This window comes from Coregonus clupeaformis, chromosome 5, assembly GCF_020615455.1.
Source record: "Coregonus clupeaformis isolate EN_2021a chromosome 5, ASM2061545v1, whole genome shotgun sequence".
Taxonomy (NCBI): Eukaryota; Metazoa; Chordata; class Actinopteri; order Salmoniformes; family Salmonidae; genus Coregonus; species Coregonus clupeaformis.
The window spans coordinates 19,201,430-19,227,965 of record NC_059196.1 but is presented as its reverse complement, the minus strand read 5'-3'; the positions used below and the strand labels follow the sequence as shown (position 1 = coordinate 19,227,965).

The following is a 26,536-nucleotide window of genomic DNA, read 5'->3' as shown; positions in this document are numbered from 1 at the left end:
TGATCGAGGGCTAGGAACCGCTGTACTACTGCATGAGTTATTGAGAAAGGGAAGTTTCCCCCTTTTATTAGTCTAAAAGAGGACAACAATTACTTATGTGCAGCGTGGTCTACCAATGTATGGTAAATGGTATGACTTTTCGGTCAATGTATTGGAGCCCCTGAACCATATTTCAGAAGCATGCATGTGTATGGTCTAGAATATATATTAGGCTTAACACATTGTGTTAAAGCACTATTTAAATATTTTATATGTATTTCTTACTGCATTTCATTTTACAAACTTCTGATGGGGGTTAGACATTTGGATTAGAATGAAGCATATTTTCGTAGGGTAAGGGTACATCAATGTAATCAACCCTGATCTAACAGATGTATCTATATTGTGGCCCCTGAGGCCCTCATAGCATTATCAGCCTAATAGAAGTAAAAGAGTAATCAGTCTGTAAGTACTGTATGCAGAAATTCCACGGTAACAGAAGGACACTGAGAATCCTATTTATCTGCTCAGATGCAAAGTTTGGTAACAGAATAACGGCCCAAACAGCACAAACCTTCATTCTGTTTCCAAACTTTGCATCTGCATTGTTCAAGTAAATGTGTTTTTGTAAAATGTTCAGTGGAAATTGTTAAAAGTAGTCCTTGTGCATAGAGTTGTATGGTTTGTTTAACTTTGCAATCATTGGTTTTTGTTTTAAAGGGAAAAGTCTGAGTCTGTCACTATAGAGGAATTGCCCTATGGCACTCTGGGGACCACAGTCAACTGTTGGGTAATGAGTCACAAACTGTCTGTATCTAAGCGGCATGCTTCACTGAAAAAACAGTTTTGTTCTGGTTCATGAGATTTATTATGGTGCTCTCCCTCTTCCAGTGATTTGTGTAGCCTCTCTAATGTGTGTGTGAAGCCTATACCAAGAGGTCTGAACATTTAGGGTCAGTTTCATGGGCACAGATTAAGCCTAGTCCTGGACTAAAAAGCATGCTCAACAGAGAATCTCCATTGACAGAGTATTTAGTCCAGGACTAGGCTTAATCTGTGTTCAGGAAACCGGCCCTTATAGCACAGGTGGTAGGTAGTGCATGTTCCCTATAACTGCAGGATTGCTGGCTCAAGCCCCGCTCTGGCTGTTCCTCTTGAATCACTACACTGTTACTTTGCAGGGGAAGTAACACTACCTGGCAGTGAGTGGCCTTGTATCTCCATTAGCCTACCCGACTCGCATTGCACAGCAGAAAGCCTTTAGCAACTGCTGAGATTTGAAGGTCAGTGGGCTGTGTCTGTTCAAATCATAGAGATAGGAGGACTCATCTTTGTATCTGTGCCATTATAGCGTCTGTGACAGCATGGGCAGCGTCATTGAGGTTACAACCCATAGGAATCCCCACTGAGTTGACTAATTTGACTACTTTAAAACATGGCGGAAGCCCTCAATGGTGCTGCCCATGCTAAAATGGCCTGTTGGCCACTAGAGGCCTCTATCATTCTCTATGGTTCAAATAATGAAACTCTTGATTCTGAGAGGAATATTGTCTCATATTTGCAAACTGTATGTACTGAGAGTTGGGGTTAAACATTTATTTCATCTTGTGCACATTCGCGGCTAAAAGTGGAATTACAGTATAGGCCTACAGATAAAAAAGGAACGAATAAAGGAGATAACAAGCTACACTGTAGATGGCCCTGTGTAGCTCAGTTGGTAGAGCATGGCATTTGCAATGCCAGGGTTGTGGGTTCGATTCCCACGGGGGGCCAGTATGAAAATGTATGCACTCACTAACTGTAAATCGCTCTGGATAAGAGCGTCTGCTAAATGACTAAAATGTAAATGTAAAAGGACAGCGATGAAGGGTCTAGCCAGCTTCGGAGGGTTCCTTCACAACGGAGTGGGTCTGCTTAGTGCTCATGGTGAATACTGCTTCTGCTGGTAGTGGCAACCTACTAGAGTTGGATGATATAGGATTGAGGATGGGGATGGTGATGGAGTTGGCTCGCCGGCCTAGAAGTAAACCTCAGTCGGTTACAGCTCATTGTTTACATGAAAGACAGGAAAATACATTGTCTCAGATAGGCAGTGGGACGGATTCGAAGGCTACCCAGACCAACACGGTAGACTACATGTGTACACTAGGGGTGGTAGCACTAACTGACACTGCATAGAATCCCATTGAACAGTCTCTGTATGGCAGATTCATTCAACGGAAAATAAATGTGGTAAATTGATCAGAGCACAGCCCTGGAACAGCCATGTCACACAACATTTTGTGTTAATAGCTACAGAAATGCATCTTCTTATGACAAATGCATGTACTGTATATCCTATTTCCTATACCCTTCAGTTCAGTTTAATCTTGTCAATTCAATTACAGCCATTATGTTCTAAAATCCCTCTGTCATTCAATCAACCAACCCATAGGGCTATACAAGATCAGTCTCTCAAATTGCCATACGCCTGTCAATGTGGAGCTTATCAGGACAGTTGGAGGCACCTCATTTGTATTTGCATACAATTTGTATTTGAGTGTATTTTCATTATATATAAACAAATAAAATAAAAATCCTGTTGCCTATATTATTTAATTGCAGCAAGTGGGAGAGGGCAACATAAAGTACTGTTTAAATGATCTTGACTACCAGAGAGAAAAGAAACAAGAACACAATTTCTCCCAAACACAGAAGTCACTGCCTTTGTTATTCATTTTGGGGCTGATCTTTTTGTAATGTGTTTCCTGTGATCTAAATTTAGTCTCTATTGTCATTCAGAGGCTGAGCGCCGGGCAGGGGAGCCTTACATCTCACAGCAGCTTACGTAATACCCATTGATTGAGTTGAACAGTTTAGTGAATGGAGGGGAAACTGAGGCGGAATAGATGCCAGACAATGTAGCGTGCGCGTGCACGTGCACACACACAACCAGCTAGATAACCATGTTACATAAGCTCATGTTTTTCCCTCCTTTTGCTGAGGAGCTGCTCCAGAAATAGGCTCAGTAAAGATGAGTTGCCAGAGGTTTTACCATCTGACGGTGGGTAGATGCTGAATGGGAGAACAGCTAGCTCAGACTAAAAGCAGTACCTGCAAAAAGACTGTTGATTGCAGGAAAAACGGATGAAAGGGATATAATTAATATGGCGCCATACGTTGGCAGGAAACCATTTTCCTGCATGCTGTTTGGTTAGTTACCATTGCTTAATAAAATAAATAATGTTGGATGTACATTACTATACTGATGGTGGCCTAACAGCCGAAAACATTGGTCTTCTGCTCGTTGCTTTTTGGTGTGGACCTACTACTAATGAGTCTGATCTTTTCACTTTGTTCACACCAGTTCTGAGCGCAGTGGTTCCAAGAACCTTTTGAAAACTACTGACTCTACCTATCATGTATCCCTGATACCACTTGGACATAGCATTCTGGGCATCAGCCTGAAGAGACGCGGTGGCGCTAGCAGACAGATGCTGTGATGTGCCTGTGTTGACATTCAAGGTCAGTGCATTCATTCATCCATCTGATGCGAGGCAACATTCACAGCCTCTGCTCTTAACGCTGTCTGCCTTGTTTAGTAGGCCTCTTGGCCTCAGAATGTCTACATATAGAAAGAAAAGGTGAAACACTGTGTGAGTATGCCACTCCTGTGCTTTATTCCTGCACCAGCATGGACAACGTTTCGGCCACAAAGGCTGTTTTTCAGAGTTTCAGCAGGATGCAGGCAAGCACACTGAATATTGACTACAAACTAAGTTCCCCATCCAGCTCTGACATTCTCCCTCTGTCAATAGAGTACCACAGTATGAGTCATAAAACCCATCAAATCTAGCTGTCAAACAAGGAAATACTTCCAATCGTTTTTCCACCATTTATTTTTCCCATAGGGATTTTAGAAACACTTAAAATAAGGACTGTGTTTCGTGTAGGTGTAAATCTCACTAGGACAAGGTGACTTTTATCAATATATTCGCCTGTATTTACCCCCCAAAAATGAAATGCTAATTAGCTGCTAATGTGGCTATCATAAAGAACTACAAATACCATGATGATCTGGATGAGACTGCCGAATTGAGGCAAAGGTAAGAATCTCTGGATTAACTATCTAATGTTAGCTAACTTTAGTAATGAGTAAATTGGCTACATTTCTTTAAAATGGAAAATTCTGTGTGCAAGTTAAATTGACACAATACCTGTTAGCAAAGGTGTAAACTAGAGGTGACGTGCAGGAGCTTGCAGGGATTTGTAGTCTTACATGATGTCTACTTTGATGCTAATTAGCATGTTCAAATCTGAGAGTGAATAGAGCCAAATATATTGATAAAAGTCACCTTGTCCGAGAGTGATTTACATAGTTTCAAAACGTCACGCCAGGGTAAGCCTACACGAAACGCAGCCCTTATTTTAAGTGTTTCTAAAATTCCCTATGGGAAAAATGAATGGTGGAAAATAATTGGAACCATTTCCCTGTTTGAGCACTAGGTTTTATGGGTATTATGACATCTCCACTGTGGGGCTCTATAGACAAGTTCTCCTTGAGGGCAATATGTGCTGATGTCATCATCAAGGTGCTGCGCCATCAGAAGGAAATATGATTATATTATTAAGGCAGAGCATGCACATTGCACAAGCTATCAAAAAGGTAAATTATGCAAATGTTCTTGTATTTATGCGAGGACTTCTGGTGTCAGTGACATTGCTGTTAGCCTTACAAACAAGTGTTACATATTAAGTCATCATATGATCTGCCTCAAAGATGACTGGATTTGGTTGAAAATTGAATCTGTCCAACCAGCCATTGAAAAAAATGATGATGTTGTGTTTGACAAGCCTATGATTAGAATGACTCATATGATCATATTAGATAATTTGTGAGATTCAAACCGCCACTGTCTCTTCATGGAGCTGTGAGCAGCGGCGCAGTAGTAGGACGGTGAAGGTAAGCGTTGCCTCGCATCTTAATAGACTGAGGCAGTACACTCACGACACCGTCAAACACAAACACTCACGACACACACTCCCACATATTCTCACACACACACAGTGTCACACACTCGCGCACGCTCACTCAAACATACACACACGGCATGGGTGGTAGATTTTACATCATCGCTGGGTTTAATTTATGTGCCCTGTTCCATGGAGTCGTTTTTTATGTGGCTGAACAGTGGAAGTGGCAGAGAAGAGAAGGGAAGGACACATTTAAACATGTAGGACCTGACCTGGGTGGTGTTCAGTAGGCAGATTAAACTGAGTGAAACGGGCGAGTGAAACCTGAACTTGTCCAATAAAAGACAATAAAAGACAAGTTTTACGATGTGCCATATTTAGGGTTGCAAAATTCCGGTAACTTTCCCAAAATTAAGAGGTTGAAATTCCAATTGGAAGATTCCTGGAATCAGCAGGGAATGGGAAGAAAATTCGGGAATCCTCCAACCGGGATTTCTGGAAAACACTCCGAATGTTTATGCTGTATCAGAGGTTTTAACAGTGTTAAAGCGGACACACCCCTCAAGCTGTTCCTCTCGTAGACATTGTCATTGGATATTGACACTATACCAATACCTGTCCTTAAAGGGATACTTCAGGATTTTGGCAATGAAGCCCTTAATCTACTTCCCCAGAGTAAGATGAACTCGTGGATACCATTTTTATGTGTGCGTGCAGTTTGAAGGAAGTTGCTAAGGAGCGTTAGCACAATGACTGGAAGTCTATGGTAACTGCTAGCATGCTAGTTAACCCCATAGACTTCCAGTCATTGCGCTAATGCTAGATAGCATTGGCTCACAAAACGACCTCTAACTTCCTTCATACTGAATGCAGAGACATAAAAAGGGCATCCATGAGTTCATCTGATTCTGGGGATGTAGATACATGGCTTAATTGCCAAAATCCCTAAGTATCCCTTTAAACTACACCGTAAATTGAGTGAACCTGCCGTGTCCTTAGTTGTTTACATCCATACCTCCAACAACCTCTCCGTCAAGGAATTAACATGGTCCACACACACCCACGCAGTTATGAAGAGGGCACGACAGCGCCTCTTCCCCCTTAGGAGGCAGAAAAGATTTGGCATGGGCTCTCAGATCCTCAAAAGGTTCTACAGCTGCACCATTGAGAGCATCTTGACTGGCTGCATCACTGCTTGGTATGGCAAATGCAAGGCACCAGACCGCAAGGCGCTACTACCTGCATTTATCCTTTTTTGCACTGACTCTACTCACACTCTCACCCCAACACACACATACGCCCACACAAGCGCACACATGCATACTGACGCCACACACACATTCTCACACACACACACACACACACGTTCACACTCACCACATATGCTGCTGCTACTGTCTTATCTATCCTGTTGCCTAGTCACTTTACCCCTATCTATATGCACATTGACTCGGTACTGGTACTCCCTGTATATAGCCATGTTATTTTTACTCGTTATTTAATGTGTATTTATTCCTTGTGTCACTATTAAAACATTTTTATTAAATGTATTATCTTTAACTCTGCATTGTTGGAAATGGACCCGTAAGTAAGCATTTCACTGTTAGTCTGCACCTGTCGTTACGAAGCATGTTACAAATAAATAACATTTGATTTGGCATATTATGAGGACCTTGCTGAAGGAGTTCTGGGGTTAAAGGGATAGTTCACCCAAATTACAAAATACATATTGGTTTCCTTACCCTGTAAGCAGTCTATGGACAAGAGAAGCAATCCATGCTTTGGTTTTGTTTACCTGCAACTGTCTCCAAATGCTGACATTTGTGCCCCAAATCCTATACAAGTGAATATCCCTAACATAATATGTTGTGTTTCATGTCCAAATCATCGTTATCTATACTGAACAAAAATATAAACACAACAATTTCAACGATTTTACTGAGTTACAGTTCATATAAGGAAATCAGTCAATTGAAATAAATAAATTAGGCCCTAATCTATGGATTTCAAATGAATGGGCAGGGGGCGGCAGGTAGCTTAGTGGTTAAGAGCGTTGTGCCAGTAACCGAAAGGTCGCTGGTTCTAATCCCCGAGCCGACTAGGTGAAAAATCTGTCGATGTGCCCTTGAGCAAGGCACTTAACCCTAATTGCTCCTGTAAGTCGCTCTGGATAAGAGCGTCTGCTAAATGACAAAAATGTAAATGTAAAATGAGCGCAGCCATAGCTGGGCCTGGGAGGGCATAGGCCCACACACTGGGGAGCCAGGCCCAGCCAATCAGGAGTTTTTCCCCACAAAGGGGCTTTATTACAGACAGAAATACTCCTCAGTTCATCAGCTGTCCAGGTGACTGCCAAATTCTCTAAAATGACGTTGGAGGCGGCTTATGGTAGAGAAAAACATTCAAGTCTCTGGCAATAGCTCTGGTGGACGTTCCTGCAGTCAGCATGCCAATTGCACGCTCCCTTAAAACTTGAGACATCTGTGGCATTGTGTTGTGTAAAACTGCACATTTTAGAGTGGCCTTTTATTGCCCCCAGCACAAGGGGCACCTGTGTAATGATATTGCTGTTTAGTCAGCTTCTTGATATGCCACACCTGTCGGGTGGATAGATTATCTTGGCAAAGGAGAAATGCTCACTAACAGGGATGTAAACAAATTTGTGCACAACATTTGAGAGAAAAAAGCCTTTTGTGCGTATGGAAAATTTCTGGGATCTTATTTCAGACCAACACATGGGACCAACACTTTACATGTTGCGTTTTTAATTTTTGTTCAGTATAAAAGACGTGTAATGACGTAGTAATTTCAACTTAACCCAGCTGGTGACTAAGCCTACACGGCCCAACCCTAAAGATCCTTCAAAGTCAACTCTGATTGATCTTATCTTAACGAATACACCCAGAGAAATATGTTTCTACTGTTTTCTTCGCCCAAGACATTAGTGACCATTGCCCAGTTGTTTCTGTTAAAGATGTGAGAAAACAAAAATCTAAGTATTGTGTGATCACAAAGAGGAACTTTAAAAACTTTAGTGAACAGGCTTTTTTACATTATCTTTATTTTTAGTGGCCTTGATTGTATTTCAGCTATCCCGGAACCTGATTTAGCTTTCAGACGTTTTCTTCAATACTATTGTGGATAATCATGCTCCCTTCAAAGAATTAAGGGTTAAAGGTAGATCCAATGCCTGGTACACTCTGTAATTATCAGAAGTAATTCATAAAAAAGTTGATGCTTAGGTCAAGGCCAAGAACACAGGCTTAGCCCCGGATTGGGAAGCTTTTAAGCAACTGAGGAATCATTGTGTAAACCGCTCATTCGAATTGTAATGGGAACCCGGCTAAATTCTGGAAAACTGTCAAATCCCTGAAGGGTTCTACTTCCTCATCTCTGCCACAACAAATTAATTCAGATACTGGCCTCATGTGGACGTGTCAAAAACTTTTGATACTGTTGATCATGCTATTTTATTGAATAAGTTGTCCTCGATAGGCCTGAGCTCTGACGCCTGTTCATGGTTTCATGATTATCTTAGTGACAGAACTCAGGCCATGGTGATTGAGGGGGTTAAGTCTAAATTACTTGAAGTGCATAAAGGTTTACCACGGGTCGATTTTTAGGACCTATTCTCTTCACTATTTATATAAACACCGTTGGTCAATCTGTTAAAAATTGTCAACTTCATCTATATGCGGATGATACTATTATTTATGCTATTGCCCCGACTGTTGATCTGGCTGTGTCAAAACTACAGTCAGATTTTAAAGCTATGCGGGAATCCCTTGGTGATTTTAAAACCTGTGTTTTAATACAGGCAAAATGGAATACATGTTGTTTTCAAACTCTCGTAAGAATGTTTCAGATGAACTACATGTTCACTCATTAGATGATTCTCCAATCGAACGTGTTCCCGTATAAAAATACTTAGGCATTTGGATTGATATGGATTTGACCTTTAAAAAACATATAAACTAATCAAATTAAGAAACGTCCCCTTTCAGGACCCTGTCTTTCAAAGATAATTTGTAAAAATCCAAATAACTTCACAGATCTTCATTGTAAAGGGTTTAACACTGTTTCCCATGCTTGTTCAATGAACCATAAACAATGAATGAACATGCACCTGTGGAACGGTCGTTAAGACACTAACAGCTTACAGACGGTAGGCAATTAAGGTCACAGTTATGACACTAAAGAGGCCTTTCTACTGACTCTGGAAAACACCAAAAGAATGATGCCCAGGGTCCCTGCTCATCTGCGTGAATTTCCTGCAAGACAGGAATGTCAGTGTTCTGCCATGGCCAATGAAGAGCCCGGATCTCAATCCCATTGAGCACATCTGGGACCTGTTGGATCGGAGGGTGAGCGCTAGGGCCATTCCCCCCAGAAATGTCTGGGAACTTGCAGGTGCCTTGGTGGAAGTGTGGGGTAACATCTCACAGCAAGAACTGGCAAATCTGGTGCAGTCCATGAGGAGGAGATGCACTGCAGTACTTAATGCAGCTGGTGGTCACACCAGATACTGACTGTTACTTTTAGATTTTGACCCCCCTGCTTAGTTCAGGGACACATTATACAATTTCTGTTAGTCACATGTCTGTGGAACTTGTTCAGTTTATGTCTCAGTTGTTGAATCTTGTTATGTTCATACAAATATTTACACATGTTAAGTTTGCTGAAAATAAACGCTGTTGACAGTTAGAGGACATTATTTTTTTGCTGAGTTCAGATGAGCTGGTTAAGAAGCTAAGATTTAAAGTTGGCTTTTTCAACAGAAACAGATTGTGCCTTTCTTTTAAGTAGTAGGAAGCAGATTATTCAGTCAAACTTTTTTATCTGTTCTTGATTATGATGATATTATTTATCAAAGTGCAGCTGCTACTACTGTTAAACCTTAGGATGCCATCTACCGTTGTGCCCTTCGTTTTGTTACAGGTGACAGTTTTGATACTCATCACTGCATCCTGTATCAAAAGGTTGGCTGGACTTTGCTAAAGACTCATAGATCTCTACATTACTCCCTTTTTGTTTACAAGGCCCTACTTCATAAACGTCCATCTTATCTAACTTTGCTGTTGCAGTATAGACACCTGAGTTGCCTAACCCCTTTACAGGATTGGTTAACTCGAGGTTCCTAGGGTCTCCACCGAGCTAGGTAAATCTGCTTTTAGTTTTAATGCACCGTATTGCTGGAACAAAATTCAAAATACATTTAATCTTGATGTTCTGGTGCCGTTCGGGCCATTTTAAAGTATTGATAAGGGACTTATTTGTGGAGGAATGTAACTGTTTTTCTGGGTGATTTGTGATGTTTTATTTGTGCTTCCCATTACTGTGTTTTTGTATTTTAATGTGTATATGTTTAGGTATAATGTGTATATTTATGCTGTGTGTGTGTGTGTGTGTATAGAGTCGTGGTCAAAAGTTTTGAGAATGACACAAATATTAATTTTCACAAAGTCTGCTGCCTCAGTTTGTATGATGGCAATTTGCATATACTCCAGAATGTTATGAAGAGTGATCAGATGAATTGCAAAGTCCCTCTTTTCCATGAAAATGAACTTAATCCCCCAAAAAAACATTTCCACTGCATTTCAGTCCTGCCACAAAATGACCAGCTGACATCATGTCAGTGATTCTCTCGTTAACACAGGTGAGAGTGTTGACGAGGACAAGGCTGGAGATCCCTCTGTCATGCTGATTGAGTTAGAATAACAGACTGGAAGCTTTAAAAGGAGGGTGGTGCTTAAAATCATTGTTCTTCCTCTGTTAACCATGGTTACCTGCAAGGAAACATGTGCTGTCATCATTGCTTTGCACAAAAAGGGCTTCACAGGCAAGGATATTGCTGCTAGTAAGATTGAACCTAAATCAACCATTTATCGGATCATCAAGAACTTCAAGGAGAGAGGTTATATTGTTGTGAAGAAGGCTTCAGGGCGCCCAAGAAAGTCCAGCAAGCACCAGGACCGTCTCCTAAAGTTGATTCAGCTGCGGGATCGGGGCACCACCAGTGCAGAGCTTGCTCAGGAATGGCAGCAGGCAGTTGTGAGTGCATCTGAACGCACAGTGAGGCGAAGACCTTTGGAGGATGGCCTGGTGTCAAGAAGGGCAGTGAGGAAGCCACTTCTCTCCAGGAAAAACATCAGGGAAAGACTGATATTCTGCAAAAGGTACAGGGATTGGACTTCTAAGGACTGGGGTAAAGTCATTTTCTCTGATGAATCCCCTTTCCGATTGTTTGGGGCATCCGGAAAAAAGGGTGGGGGTGGGGGGAATGGGACAAGGGCAGTGTTGGGAAAAAGTACCCAATTTTCATACTTGAGTAAAAGTAAAGATACCTTAATAGAAAATGACTCAAGTGAAAGTCACCCAGTAAAATACTACTTGAGTATAAGTATTTGGTTTTAAATATACTTATGTATCAAAAGTAAAAGTATAAATCATTTAAAATTCCTTATATTAAGCAAACTAGACATTTTCTTGTTTTTATAATTTACAGATAGCCAGGGGCACTCTCCAAAACTCAGACATAATTTACAAACGAAGCATTTGTGTTTAGTGAGTCTGCCAGATCAGAGGCAGTAGGGGTGACCAAGGATGTTCTCTTGATAAGTGTGTGAATTTGACCATTTTCCTGTCATGCTAACTAAGTATTCAAAATGTAATGAGTAGTAAAGTAAAAGTTGTAAAAAATATAAATAGTAAGGTAAAGTACAGATACCCCAAAAAACTACTTAAGTAGTACTTTAAAGTATTTTTACTTATGTACTTTACACCACTGGACAAGGGACTACCTGTCCTGAACTTATCCCATAAGAACACTCTGGTTATGTCCCAAATTGCACCTTATTTCCTATATAGTGCACTAGGAAATAGGGGTACCATTTGGGATGCAGCCTCTGCCTTGAAAATCCAACCGGTTGTTATTGTCTTCCCTGTAGCTGTGCGGCTGAGGCGGGCTGGTTTATGAGCGAGCCTGGATGACCGTGATGGAGGAGGCTGCCACTCGGCTGGAGAGGGAGCATGTGCACAGCGTCTACGAGAAGATTGCTCCCTATTTTAACGACAGCCGCTACAAGGCCTGGCCCAAGGTGCGCCAGTTCCTACTTGAGCATGAGCCTGGCAGTATCATCGCTGATGTGGGTATGTATGCTACTGTGTCTGTTCTACTGCTGATGGACATGCATTAAGTCTCTATCTGTCTTAATACTGGCCTCTGTCTGCCCTACCACGGACTATCTGTGGTGGCCTGAGTTTAATTGAAACTAACAAAAAGGCCAATAACCACATACTCTGCCTATGGCTGTGGCGGTCACGAAATTTAGTCAGCCGTTGATTGTCAAGCAAATAACTGTCAGTCTCACGGTAATTGACCGTTAATGAACATAAACACATTTCGAGTCTCCTGGCTTCCACATATAGCCTACAAGCCATTTTAAATAGTCTAATGAATCCATGTAATATAGCCTACACCTTCACAATAAATCCATTATTTATTTTAGACAGGTCTAAAGAAGCATGATGTGAAGAAAATGTAGACTATTTCAGAAGAAAAGAATAGCAAACTCTGAATTGTCCATACAGTGAGGGAAACAAGTATTTGATCCCCTGCTGATTTTGTACGTTGGCCCACTGACAAAGACATGATCAGTCTATAATTTTAATGGTAGGTTTATTTGAACAGTGAGAGACAGAATAACAACAAACAAATCCAGAAAAATGCATGTCAAAAATGTTATAAATTGATTTGCATTTTAATGAGGGAAATAAGTATTTGACCCCTCTGCAAAACATGACTTAGTACTTGGTGGCAAAACCCTTGTTGGCAATCACAGAGGTCAGACGTTTCTTGTAGTTGGCCACCAGGTTTGCACACATCTCAGGATGGATTTTGTCCCACTCCTCTTTGCAGATCTTCTCCAAGTCATTAAGGTTTCGAGGCTGACGTTTGGCAACTCGAACCTTCAGCTCCCTCCACAGATTTTCTATGGGATTAAGGTCTGGAGACTGGCTAGGCCACTCCAGGACCTTAATGTGCTTCTTCTTGAGCCACTCCTTTGTTGCCTTGGCCATGTGTTTTGGGTCATTGTCATGCTGGAATACCCATACACGACCCATTTTCAATGACCTGGCTGAGGGAAGGAGGTTCTCACCCAAGATTTGACGGTACATGGCCCCGTCCATCGTCCCTTTGATGCAGTGAAGTTGTCCTGTCCCCTTAGCAGAAAAACACCCCCAAAGCATAATGTTTCCACCTCCATGTTTGACGGTGGGGATGGTGTTCTTGGGGTCATAGGCAGCATTCCTCCTCCTCCAAACACGGCGAGTTGAGTTGATGCCAAAGAGCTCCATTTTGGTCTCAACTGACCACAACACTTTCACCCAGTTCTCCTCTGAATCATTCAGATGTTCATTGGCAAACTTCAGACGGGCCTGTATATGTGCTTTCTTGAGCAGGGGGAAATTGCGGGCGCTGCAGGATTTCAGTCCTTCATGGCGTAGTGTGTTACCAATTGTTTTCTTGGTGACTATGGTCCCAGCTGCCTTGAGATCATTGACAAGATCCTCCCGTGTAGTTCTGGGCTGATTCCTCACCGTTCTCATGATCATTGCAACTCCACGAGGTGAGATCTTGCATGGAGCCCCAGGCCGAGGGAGATTGACAGTTATTTTGTGTTTCTTCCATTTGTGAATAATCGCACCAACTGTTGTCACCTTCTCACCAAGCTGCTTGGCGATGGTCTTGTAGCCCATTCCAGACTTGTGTAGGTCTACAATCTTGTCCCTGACATCCTTGGAGAGCTCTTTGGTCTTGGCCATGGTGGAGAGTTTGGAATCTGATTGATTGATTGCTTCTGTGGACAGGTGTCTTTTATACAGGTAACAAGCTGAGATTAGGAGCACTCCCTTTAAGAGTGTGCTCCTAATCTACGCTCGTTACCTGTATAAAAGACACCTGGGAGCCAGAAATCTTTCTGATTGAGAGGGGGTCAAATACTTATTTCCCTCATTAAAATGCAAATCAATTTATAACATTTTTGACATGCGTTTTTGGTTACAAAGAAATAGGTACTCCTATATGCTTAATTTAGAGTTATTAATGTAACTTTAGTTGTTCTACAAATGTTGGGCTATATGTTTTGATTTGTAATACATTGTAAGGCTGCATGATGAGACTCTAATGATGATTTGAAAAAAGTTGCTTGAAAGGCATGAGCTCTGCTTTGTTTTTTGCGCAGGCTGTACACATTCTAATAGTCTCTCATTCACAATTTCACAAGCTCTTGATAATGGCTCGAATTTCACGGCGGCATCCCCTTTGTGGCCGTAATGCACCCTAAAAAAATCCATGCCTTTTGAGGCACGGAGTGCTGCGTTGTGTCCTTCTCCCTGAGTGCTGCGCAATCCGAAGTGCCTCTCACTCACATGGCTCTCCATCACGTGATCACAGGCTACAAGTGAAGACAGACACATCGGGGACGCAACTGCGTGTGTCCTTATCCAATTCCGAGGTGCATATTGAAGATATTGGAAGAACTGTCCACATTTACTTTTCGTCAGCCAACAAGATGAGTAGGCCTAACGAACAGCAAAAGCACTAGCCTATGTCAATCTACTATTCCCCCATAGCACAAAAGTCTACCTATTCTGTGTGCGAATTTTTTTAAATAATAGTCTGGGACAGTTGTGGGATGCGATAGATCCCAAATTAATACAACCACTAGCATCAAAACATTTTTTTATGCAATGTGGCTGACGCAACAGATCAGAACATTTAGCTTAAAATGTTGAAAAACTATTAGGCTATTTCTTCACATTATAAGCGCAGCAATGTGCACATGGTAGTAGGCTATAAGAGTGAATGTTCCATTAGCGGAAAAAACACCATTAGCAAAAGTGACCGCAAATGCAATTATGCATGTAATGCTTTTATTATTAAGGTGCATTTTTATGGTGAAAATTATCTTCCCCAAACTTGAAACTCACGTGCTACATGACTATGATTTAAAAAAAGTTGCAAAAAAGGCTTTATTTCTTTACATTCACAAGTGATAATATATAATTCACAAGTGATAGGCTAATATTGTCACCCATCAGACTATTCTTGATTTAATCTTGTCTTTACATATACTAAATAATATATGTGTGACATTTGTTTTGATTTAGAATGGACCATTATCATGCACCTGTCTCTAAACAGGGGAAGCGGGAAAAAATACATGTCATCTATGCACTTAAATAGCGAATGGAGGACGCTTTTCCCCGTGGTTTATTTTCATGCAGGTAGGCTATACTCCTGTTGTAAATATAAGCAATGTGCTTAATATTAGGAAAGTTGAGAAATAAATATAGTAGGCCTAGCCTATAGAAGGCTGATGGGATCCTCCTCTTTTTATTAGCGGGCCATCACTCTGTTTTCACCCGCAATTGCATAGCCTATAGAAATGTTGCGCAACATGAGCTCATGGGCTCTCATGAAGTTTTTGATTAGATTCGAATACATTTGAATTGATGTCCGAGTGATTTAGAGGGACAATAGAGTGCTGAGTACCAGGCAGTTAGCAAGTTTGGTAGGCTACTAATGACCAGCAGCAGCATCAGAGCTTGGAGAAGCCTAATTACCGTGATCAAATAAAATAAAATGTTATTTGTCACATGCGCCGAATACAAAAGTGAAATGCTTACTTACAAGCCCTTAACCAACAATGCAGTTTTAAGAAAAATAAGTGTTAAGTAAACAATAGATAAGTAAAAAATAAAAGCAGTAAAATAACAGTAAAAATAACAGTTGTGAGGCTATATACAGTGGGGGGAAAAAGTATTTAGTCAGCCACCAATTGTGCAAGTTCTCCCACTTAAAAAGATGAGAGAGTCCTGTAATTTTCATCATAGGTACACGTCAACTATGACAGACAAAATGAGAAAAAGAATTCCAGAAAATCACATTGTAGGATTTTTAATGAATTTATTTGCAAATTATGGTGGAAAATAAGTATTTGGTCAATAACAAAAGTTTCTCAATACTTTGTTATATACCCTTTGTTGGCAATGACACAGGTCAAACGTTTTCTGTAAGTCTTCACAAGGTTTTCACACACTGTTGCTGGTATTTTGGCCCATTCCTCCATGCAGATCTCTCTAGAGCTGTGATGTTTTGGGGCTGTCGCTGGGCAACACGGACTTTCAACTCCCTCCAAAGATGTTCTATGGGGTTGAGATCTGGAGACTGGCTAGGCCACTCCAGGACCTTGAAATGCTTCTTACGAAGCCACTCCTTCGTTGCCCGGGCGGTGTGTTTGGGATCATTGTCATGCTGAAAGACCCAGCCACGTTTCATCTTCAATGCCCTTGCTGATGGAAGGAGGTTTTCACTCAAAATCTCACGATACATGGCCCCATTCATTCTTTCCTTTACACGGATCAGTCGTCCTGGTCCCTTTGCAGAAAAACAGCCCCAAAGCATGATGTTTCCACCCCCATGCTTCACAGTAGGTATGGTGTTCTTTGGATGAAACTCAGCATTCTTTGTCCTCCAAACACGACGAGTTTAGTTTTTACCAAAAAGTTCTATTTTGGTTTCATCTGACCATATGACATTCTCCCAATCCTCTTCTGGATCATCCAAATGCACTCTAGCAAACTTCAGACGGGCCTGGACATGTACTGGCTTAAGCAGGGGGACATGTCTGGCACTGCAGGATTTGAGTCCCTGGCGGCGTAGTGTGTTACTGATGGTTGGCTTTGTTACTTTGGTCCCAGCTCTCTGCAGGTCATTCACTAGGTCCCCCCGTGTGGTTCTGGGATTTTTGCTCACCGTTCTTGTGATCATTTTGACCCCACGGGGTGAGATCTTGCGTGGAGCCCCAGATCGAGGGAGATTATCAGTGGTCTTGTATGTCTTCCATTTCCTAATAATTGCTCCCACAGTTGATTTCTTCAAACCAAGCTGCTTACCTATTGCAGATTCAGTCTTCCCAGCCTGGTGCAGGTCTACAATTTTGTTTCTGGTGTCCTTTGACAGCTCTTTGGTCTTGGCCATAGTGGAGTTTGGAGTGTGACTGTTTGAGGTTGTGGACAGGTGTCTTTTATACTGATAACAAGTTCAAACAGGTGCCATTAATACAGGTAACGAGTGGAGGACAGAGGAGCCTCTTAAAGAAGAAGTTACAGGTCTGTGAGAGCCAGAAATCTTGCTTGTTTGTAGGTGACCAAATACTTATTTTCCACCATAATTTGCAAATAAATTCATTAAAAATCCTACAATGTGATTTTCTGGAATTTTTTTCTCATTTTGTCTGTCATAGTTGACGTGTACCTATGATGAAAATTACAGGCCTCTCATCTTTTTAAGTGGGAGAACTTGAACAATTGGTGGCTGACTAAATACTTTTTTTCCCCACTGTATATTATCATTTGCAATGGATGTTTAAAAAAACACTTTCCTACATTTCCGCACGCTCCCTCAACATTATCAGGACAGAGAAACCAGACACATGCTCAATGCTCACATGGAGCTCTCCAAACAAAAGACGGGGGACCGGTATGATAAAAAAAAAATATATTATGTATGCACTCACTAACTGTAAGTCGCTCTGGATAAGAGCGTCTGCTAAATGACTAAAACAATGAAAACAATGACCAATCTCATAAATGATGGTTATGAAATTAACCAAAACTTATTTCTCACAAGTGTAGCAGGTTGTGAACTCTGCAAACAACGTTTCCACTGAGAACGGTAAATGACTGTAATTAATACATGCATTAACAGAAATTAATGTAACCAAATGACAGGGATTAACGGTACATTTACTACTAGTGACTTATGTAATAAAAAAAGTATTTAAAGGCAAACAATTCACACAATGAAACAATGAATGTGCAAGAATTGGCGGGAGACAGCTGAGCCATTCTGGAGAGAGGCTTGCCTATATCTTCAGCACACACCCCTCCCTTTCTTGTCTCTACATTTTAAATTAAACTCAAGACACATTATCTTCACACACATTTTGGATGCCACAAAGGTAGTGCACAGTCAAGCAAAGGGTGCCCTTTCATATTGGCCTCATGCATGTCTTTCTCCTGGGGTTTACATCTAGGCTGCGTCCTGATTCTCTGCCCTTCTCCCAAAGGGTGCACAGATTAAACAATGGTGGAAACTCCCTCCAGCCAATTCTTACACCAATCCAATTCTTTGAAAGCTTTGATGGCGAGTGAGCAAGTGCTCACTTTTGGAAAAGGGTGGAGAATCGGGACTGGGACCTGGTGTTTGTTGTTGATTGTCTGCCCTCATCCCCATCACAGGCTGTGGCAATGGCAAGTACCTGCACATCAACGGCAGTGTGTTCAAGCTGGGCTGTGACGTGTGTCGCCCCCTGGTGGACTCCGCCTGGAGCCAGGGCCACGAGGTGCAGCTGTGTGACAGCCTCAGGCTGCCCTACAGGGACAGCTGCTTTGACGGCGTCCTCTCTATCGCAGGTAGGCCTATACTTCACTCAACATGGGAGGGTAGTGGCCTGTGTGGTCTAGCGGTTAGTGTGTCTGACCCCGGTTCAATCGGAATGGGTTTGAATCCGGCCAACTGGCTTGCATTCTGACTCATACTACTGCTACCATTAATGTCTTATTTTTACTGTCCCCCTCACTCCCCCTCGGGCCTAACCCTAAAATGTTTGCATATCGGAAGGGTCTGGATAGGTATAAGCAGTGCTTGACTTGGGGTAAAATAAGTGCAGGAGCTGTCTTTTTCCAAGTCGGTCCATTAGACTATGTTCACCGAAATTCACAAATGACATTATGCTATAGAGACCTCTGGTTATTCACTGTTAAGGGTTTATACAGATTTATCATGACTATTATTATAGCCTACATGAAAAAGTAAGCATTATTGACACTGGAAGGCTGCTGTGTCTGATCCCATGTTGGTCTACCATCTCCTGCCATTGTGCCCTTGATCGTCACTTACACCCCCCCCCCCAGTAGAACTGCACCGTTAGTCACATGTTGTCAACATGTGGTCAACCCTCCATCTGGAGAGCTCCTGGGTGTGCAGGCTTGGCTTTTGATCCAGCCCTGAAACACCCAAGTCTGCTTATCAAGGTCCTGTTGAGCAGCTGATGCTAATGCTACAATGTGGTTAGACCAGGGCAGGAACAGAAGCCTGAACACCCAGTAGCTATCCTGGAGGATGGTTGCCACCCTCAGTGGTGGAAAACGTACCCAATTGTCATACTTGAGTAAAAGTAAAGATATCTTAAAAGAAAATGACTAAAGTAAAAGTGAAAATCACCCAGTAAAATACTACTTAAGTAAAAGTCTAAAAGTATTTGGTTTTAAATATACTTAAGTATCAAAAGTAAATGTAATTGTAAAATATACTCAAGTATCAAAAGTAAAAGTATAAATCATTTCAAATTCCTTATATTTAACAAAGCAGACGGCACCATTTTCTTGTTTTTAAAATGTACGGATAGCCAGGTGCACACTCCAACACTCAGACATTATTTACAAAATATGTATTTGTTTAGTGAGTCCGCCAGACCATAGGCAGTAAGGATGACCACGTGTTCTCTTGATAAGTGCACACACAAACACGCACTGAAGGGTCATTACGATAATGGCTCATATGTAGATTTTTAAGTGATTGATCATATTTTAAAGTGTGCTATCATGAATTACATTAACAAAAATTATTAAACTCATTTCCATTACTTTACAAACCCTCAAAATAAAGAAGAACCCTGGAATGAGTAGGTGTGTCCAAACTTTTGACGGGTACTACAGTGGGGAAAAAAAGTATTTAGTCAGCCACCAATTGTGCAAGTTCTCCCACTTAAAAAGATGAGAGAGGCCTGTAATTTTCATCATAGGTACACGTCAACTATGACAGACAAATTGAGGAAAAAAATTCCAGAAAATCACATTGTAGGATTTTTAATGAATTTATGTGCAAATTATGGTGGAAAATAAGTATTTGGTCACCTACAAACAAGCAAGATTTCTGGCTTTCACAGACCTGTAACTTCTTCTTTAAGAGGCACCTCTGTCCTCCACTCGTTACCTGTATTAATGGCACCTGTTTGAACTTGTTATCAGTATAAAAGACACCTGTCCACAACCTCAAACAGTCACACTCTGAACTCCACTATGGCCAAGACCAAAGAGCTGTCAAAGGACACCAGAAACAAAATTGTAGACCTGCACCAGGCTGGGAAGACTGCATCTGCAATAGGTAAGCAGCTTGGTTTGAAGAAATCAACTGTGGGAGCAATTATTAGGAAATGGAAGACATACAAGACCACTGATAATCTCCCTCGATCTGGGGCTCCACGCAAGATCTCACCCCGTGGGGTCAAAATGATCACAAGAACGGTGAGCAAAAATCCCAGAACCACACGGGGGGACCTAGTGAATGACCTGCAGAGAGCTGGGACCAAAGTAACAAAGCCTACCATCAGTAACACACTACGCCGCCAGGGACTCAAATCCTGCAGCGCCAGACGTGTCCCCCTGCTTAAGCCAGTACATGTCCAGGCCCGTCTGAAGTTTGCTAGAGTGCATTTGGATGATCCAGAAGAGGATTGGGAGAATGTCATATGGTCAGATGAAACCAAAATAGAACTTTTTTGGTAAAAACTCAACTTGTCGTGTTTGGAGGACAAAGAATGCTGAGTTGCATCCAAAGAACACCATACCTACTGTGAAGCATGGGGGTGGAAACATCATGCTTTGGGGCTGTTTTTCTGCAAAGGGACCAGGACGACTGATCCGTGTAAAGGAAAGAATGAATGGGGCCATGTATCGTGAGATTTTGAGTGAAAACCTCCTTCCATCAGCAGATGAAACGTGGCTGGGTCTTTCAGCATGACAATGATCCCAAACACACCACCCGGGCAACGAAGGAGTGGCTTCGTAAGAAGTATTTCAAGGTCCTGGAGTGGCCTAGCCAGTCTCCAGATCTCAACCCCATAGAAAATCTTTGGAGGGAGTTGAAAGTCCGTGTTGCCCAGAGACAGCCCCAAAACATCACTGCTCTAGAGGAGATCTGCATGGAGGAATGGGCCAAAATACCAGCAACAGTGTGTGAAAACCTTGTGAAGACTTGCAGAAAACGTTTGACCTGTGTCATTGCCAACAAAGGGTATATAACAAAGTATTGAGAAACTTTTGTTATTGACCAAATACTTATTTTCCACCATAATTTGCAAATAAATTCGTAAAAAATCCTACAATGTGATTTCCTGGATTTTATTCCCTCATTTTGTCTGTCATAGTTGACGTGTACCTATGATGAAAATTACAGGCCTCTCTCATCTTTTTAAGTGGGAGAACTTGCACAATTGGTGGCTGACTAAATACTTTTTTCCCCCACTGTATATATTTACAGTACTCTTGGCATTCTCTCAACCAGCTTCACCTGGACTAAAGCATCCGCCAACCCCTGGACAGTCTGTGGTGCAACGTGGCGTTGGTGGATGGAGCGAGACATGATGTCCCAGATGTGCTCAATTGGATTCAGGTCTGGGGAACGGGCGGGCCAGTCCATAGCATCAATGCCTTCCTCTTGCAGGAACTGCTGACACACTCCAGCCACATGAGGTCTAGCATTGTCTTGCATTAGGAGGAACCCAGGGCCAACCGCACCAGCATATGGTCTCACAAGGGGTCTGAAGATCTCATCTCGGTACCTAATGGCAGTCAGGCTACCTCTGGCGAGCACATGGAGGGCTGTGCAGCCCCCCAAAGAAATACCACCCCACACCATGACTGACCCACCGCCAAACCGGTCATGCTGGAGGATGTTGCAGGCAGCAGAACGTTCTCTACGGCGTCTCCAGACTCTGTCATGTCTGTCACATGTGCTCAGTGTGAACCTGCTTTCATCTGTGAAGAGCACAGGGCGCCAGTGGCGAATTTGCCAATCTTGGTGTTCTCTGGCAAATGCCAAACGTCCTGCACGGTGTTGGGCTGTAAGCACAACCCCCACCTGTGGACGTCGGGCCCTCATACCACCTTCATGGAGTCTGTTTCTGACCGTTTGAGCAGACACATGCACATTTGTGGCCTGCTGGAGGTCATTTTGCAGGGCTCTGGCAGTGCTCCTCCTTCTCCTCCTTGCACAAAGGCGGAGGTAGTGGTCCTGCTGCTGGGTTGTTTTCCTCCTACGGCCTCCTCCACGTCTCCTGATGTACTGGCCTGTCTCCTGGTAGCGCCTCCATGCTCTGGACACTACGCTGACAGACACAGCAAACCTACTTGCCACAGCTCGCATTGATGTGCCATCCTGGATGAGCTGCACTACCTGAGCCACTTGTGTGGGTTGTAGACTCCGTCTCATGCTACCACTAGAGTGAAAGCACCGCCAGCATTCAAAAGTGACCAAAACATCAGCCAGGAAGCATAGGAACTGAGAAGTGGTCTGTGGTCACCACCTGCAGAACCACTTCTTTATTGGGGGTGTCTTGCTAATTGCCTATAATTTCCACCTATTGTCTATTCCATTTGCACAACAGCATGTGAAATGTATTGTCAATCAGTGTTGCTTCCTAAGTGGACAGGTTGATTTCACAGAAGTGTGATTTGACTTGGAGTTACATTGTGTTGTTTAAGTGTTCCCTTTATTTTTTTGAGCAGTGTATATCCTTCATGTCAAAAACATGGGTAGTGTTCAAAAAGGTAAATAACGATTATACCACTTAGCTAAGCTAAGAATGACGTGAATAATCAAGTCAATAAACGTTGGGTAGTTAGATAGCATATAGTTAATATACTGGCAAGTTCGACGATGTATTAGTAGCCAACTAATGTTAGGAAGCTAGCTAACATACCGGTACATACTGCTGTAATGATATGCTATGCGGTTCGTAAGGATAGTTTAGCTAAGAAATTGTCAGCCAACATAACGTGTAACGTAACATAATTGAAAAGTCATTACTTTATTACATTGCTCAACAGTTTCTTAACATTTGTCATAACTAGTTAAAGCAATGAATTTGAATCCGCTCTCGTCGGACTTCAGCTGCATATTTTCCGCCATTTTCTTCAAATCTGAAAGCGTTGTGAAGCCACGCCCATTTTCTGAAGAATTGCATTATGGGCCCTAAAAGTATTGAAATAGTGTCCACTGCTTGTATACTTCATATTTTGGCGAATTTAGTATGACATCCGGGAACTTTTGGCATATTAACTTTATCCATACTATGACCAATAAGCATACTACATACTCAATTTACATCACAATAGTACGGTTAGTGTGGTTAGTATGAGTATTTGAACACAACTTATATCTAATGACGTTCTACTCAATATACTCTTTAAACTAATTTCCTGTATCCCCTTCTCCCTCATACTAGATCTCATCCTCTCTATTTCCCTCTGATACTGCCCACACTGTAGCAATACATGCTCCACGGTCTCTGTTTCCTGGCAATAATCACACTTTCCTGTTGGATGCTTTCCTATCACATTTAAGGTCTTATTCAACAGGCTGTGTCCCACCCTTAATCTTGTAAAAATAGCCTCCTCTCTTCTGTCCCTTCCTGCCGTCCTCCCCTCCCTGACTTTCCTCTGTACAGTGCATTCAGGAAAGTATTCAGACCCCTTGACTTTTTCCACATTTTGTTACGTTACAGCCTTATTCTAAAATTGATTTAAATGTTTTTTTCCCTCATCAATCTACACACAATACCCCATAATGACAAAGCAAAAACTGGTTTTTAGAAATGTTTGCAAATTAAAAATAAAGAACAGAAATATCTTATTTACATAAGTATTCAGAACCTTCTCTATGAGACTCGAACTTGAGCTCAGGTGCATCCTGTTTCCATTGATCATCCTTGAGATGATTCTACAACTTGATTGGAATCCACCTGTGGTAAATTCAATTGATTGGACATGATTTGGAAAGGCACACACCTGTCTATATAAGGTCCCACAGTTGACAGTGCATGTCAGAGCAAAAACCAAGCCATGAGGTCGAAGGAATTGTCCGTAGAGCTCAGAGACAGAATTGTGTCGAGGCACAGATCTGGGGAAGGGTACCAAAACATTTCTGCAGCATTGAAAGTCCCCAAGAACACAGTGGCCTCCATCATTCTTAAATGGAAGAAGATTGGAACCACCAAGATTCTTTCTAGAGCTGGCTGCCAGGCCAAATTGAGCAATCGGGAGATAAGGGCCTTGGTCAGGGAGGTGACCAAGAACCCGATGGTCACTCTGAAAGAGCTCCAGAGTTCCTCTGTGGCGATGGGAGAACCTTTCAGAAGGACAACCATTTCTGCAGCACTCCACCAATCAGGCATTTATGGTAGTGGCCAGACAGAAGCCACTCCTCAGTAAAAGGCGCATAACAGCCCGCTTGGAGTTTGCCAAAAGGCACCTAAAGGACTCTCAGACCAGAAGAAACAAGATTCTCTGGTCTGATGAAACCAAGATTGAACTGAATGCCAAGTGTCACATCTGGAGGAAACCTGGCACCATCCCTATGGTGAAGCATGGTAGTGGCAGCATCATGCTGTGGGGATGTTTTTCAGTGGCAGGGACTGGGAGACTAGTCAGGATCGAGGGAAAGATGAACAGAGCAAAGTACAGAGAGATCCTTGATGAAAACCTGCTCCAGAGCGCTCAGGACCTCAGACTGGGGTGAAGGTTCACCTTCCAACAGGACAACAACCCTAAGCACACAGCCAAGACAACACAGGAGTGGCTTCGGGACAAGTCTCTGAATGTCCTTGAGTGGCCCAGCCAGAGCCCGGATTTGAACCCGATCTTACATCTCTGGAGAGACCTGAAATTAGCTGTGCAGCGACGCTCCCCATCCAACCTGACAGAGCTTGAGAGGATCTGCAGAGAAGAATGGGATAAACTCCCCAAATACAGGGGTGCCAAGCTTGTAGCGTCATACCCAAGAAGACTCGAGGCTGTAATCGCTGCCAAAGGTGCTTCAACAAAGTACTGAGTAAAAGGTCTGAATACTTATGTAAGTGGGTTATTTCCGTTCTTTATTTTTTATACATTTCTAAAAACCAGTTTTTGCTTTGTCATTATGTGGTATTGTGTGTAGATTGATGAGGGGGAAGGCTGTAACGTAACAAAATGTGGAAAAAGTCAAGGGGTCTGAATACTTTCCGAATGCACTGTATCAAGCTTTTTGCCTCGCTCATTGAAACTACAACATCAACATCCACACTGCTAAGTGCTTGTTTAGCCAGTACATCAACTGCCTCGTTCCCCTCCACCCCCACATGGGCTGGGAACCAAGTAAATCTAATCTGTATACCCATCTGTCTAATCCTGCCATGGGTTTGTAGTACCTCATAAAGCAGGTATTGTCTGCTATGTGAGCTAAAGGACTGGAAACTCATCAACACTGCACATGAATCAGAGCAAATAACTACTCTGTCTGGCTTGACTTCCTCCAGCCACTGCAAGGCCAACAGTATGGCCATCAGCTCTGCCGTATATACAGCCAGATGATCTGTAATATGTTTCCTGACTGCCACCCCACATTCCTGCACTACAAATGCTGAGCCAGTACGTCCTGTCCTTGGATCTTTTGAACCATCTGTGTAAATGGCGACAAACTCCTGATACACAGTATCCAGACGTATCTTAAACAAATCAGATGGATCAACACCCTCCCTATCTTTCTGTAGTCTCTCCAACACTTCTAGATCAACTACTGGAGGCAGGAGTAGCCATGGTGGATTCACAGGAATAGCTACCGTTTGACTAAACTCCCTTCCATACAGTCCCATCTCCTTCGCCTAGGTATTGTCCACCCACCCAAAGCTCGTGTTCTGTCCTCGCTCATGTTCCCAGCATGCCTGTAAAATCCCTTTCGCAGGATGAGACACCCCATGTCCCTGTAGGTTGACCCAATAATTAATTGCTAGCTGCTGTCTCCTAATCTGCAATGGCATATCCCCCATCTCCACCTGTAGTGCAGCCACTGGAGAGGTCCGAAACGCCCCACTACATATATTGAGTCCTTGCCACTGTATGACACCTTTCCAATGAGGTCCGGGCTGCCGAACCATACGCTATACTGCCATAGTCTATTACAGATCGGATCAATGCAACATACATGATCCTCAAGGAGCAACGCCCAGCCCCCCACTCCTTCCCCGTCAGACAGTGCATCACATTTAGCACCTTCTTACACTTTCCCACCACTCTCTCAATGTGTTCTACCCAGGTCAGTCTAGTGTCAAAGTATACCCCAAGGAACCTGAAGGCCCCACCCTCTCCAAGTTTCTCCCATATAACCTCAAGCATGCCTCATCTCCCACCTTCCTCCTGGTAAAGAACACTGTCTGAGTTTTCTCTACAGAGAACCTGAATCCCCACATTAATGCCCACCGCTCTACCTCATCAATTGCTTCCTGTACCTTCCTGACTATGTATGGCACATTTCTTCCCCTCTTCCATAAGGCCCCATCATCTGCAAATAACGACCTCCCAATATCCAGCCATACCTGAGAGTAAACATGATTGAGAACAACAGAGGACTAATCACGCTCCCCTGCGGTGTACCGTTATCCACCAGGTAGCTGCCTGACAGAGACTTCCCCACCCTCACCTGTATAGACCTTCCAAACAG

At 42.6% G+C, this 26,536-nt stretch overlaps 1 protein-coding gene across 2 annotated transcripts in view; it reads left to right on the top strand.

Annotated features, from left to right (window-relative positions):
* The window catches only part of trmt9b (tRNA methyltransferase 9B), a 41,477-nt gene that overhangs the window by 10,228 nt on the left and 4,713 nt on the right, over positions 1 to 26,536 (top strand). The window contains exons 2-4 of one of the 2 annotated variants that reach the window (XM_041874320.1): positions 3,326 to 3,483; positions 11,880 to 12,081; positions 18,241 to 18,414. In XM_041874320.1, coding sequence (XP_041730254.1) covers positions 11,919 to 12,081; positions 18,241 to 18,414 — 337 coding nt within the window. In that variant the 5' untranslated portion in view covers positions 3,326 to 3,483; positions 11,880 to 11,918. The remainder of the gene's footprint in view (positions 1 to 3,325; positions 3,484 to 11,879; positions 12,082 to 18,240; positions 18,415 to 26,536) is intronic. The other variant, XM_041874313.1, reaches the window with a different exon arrangement.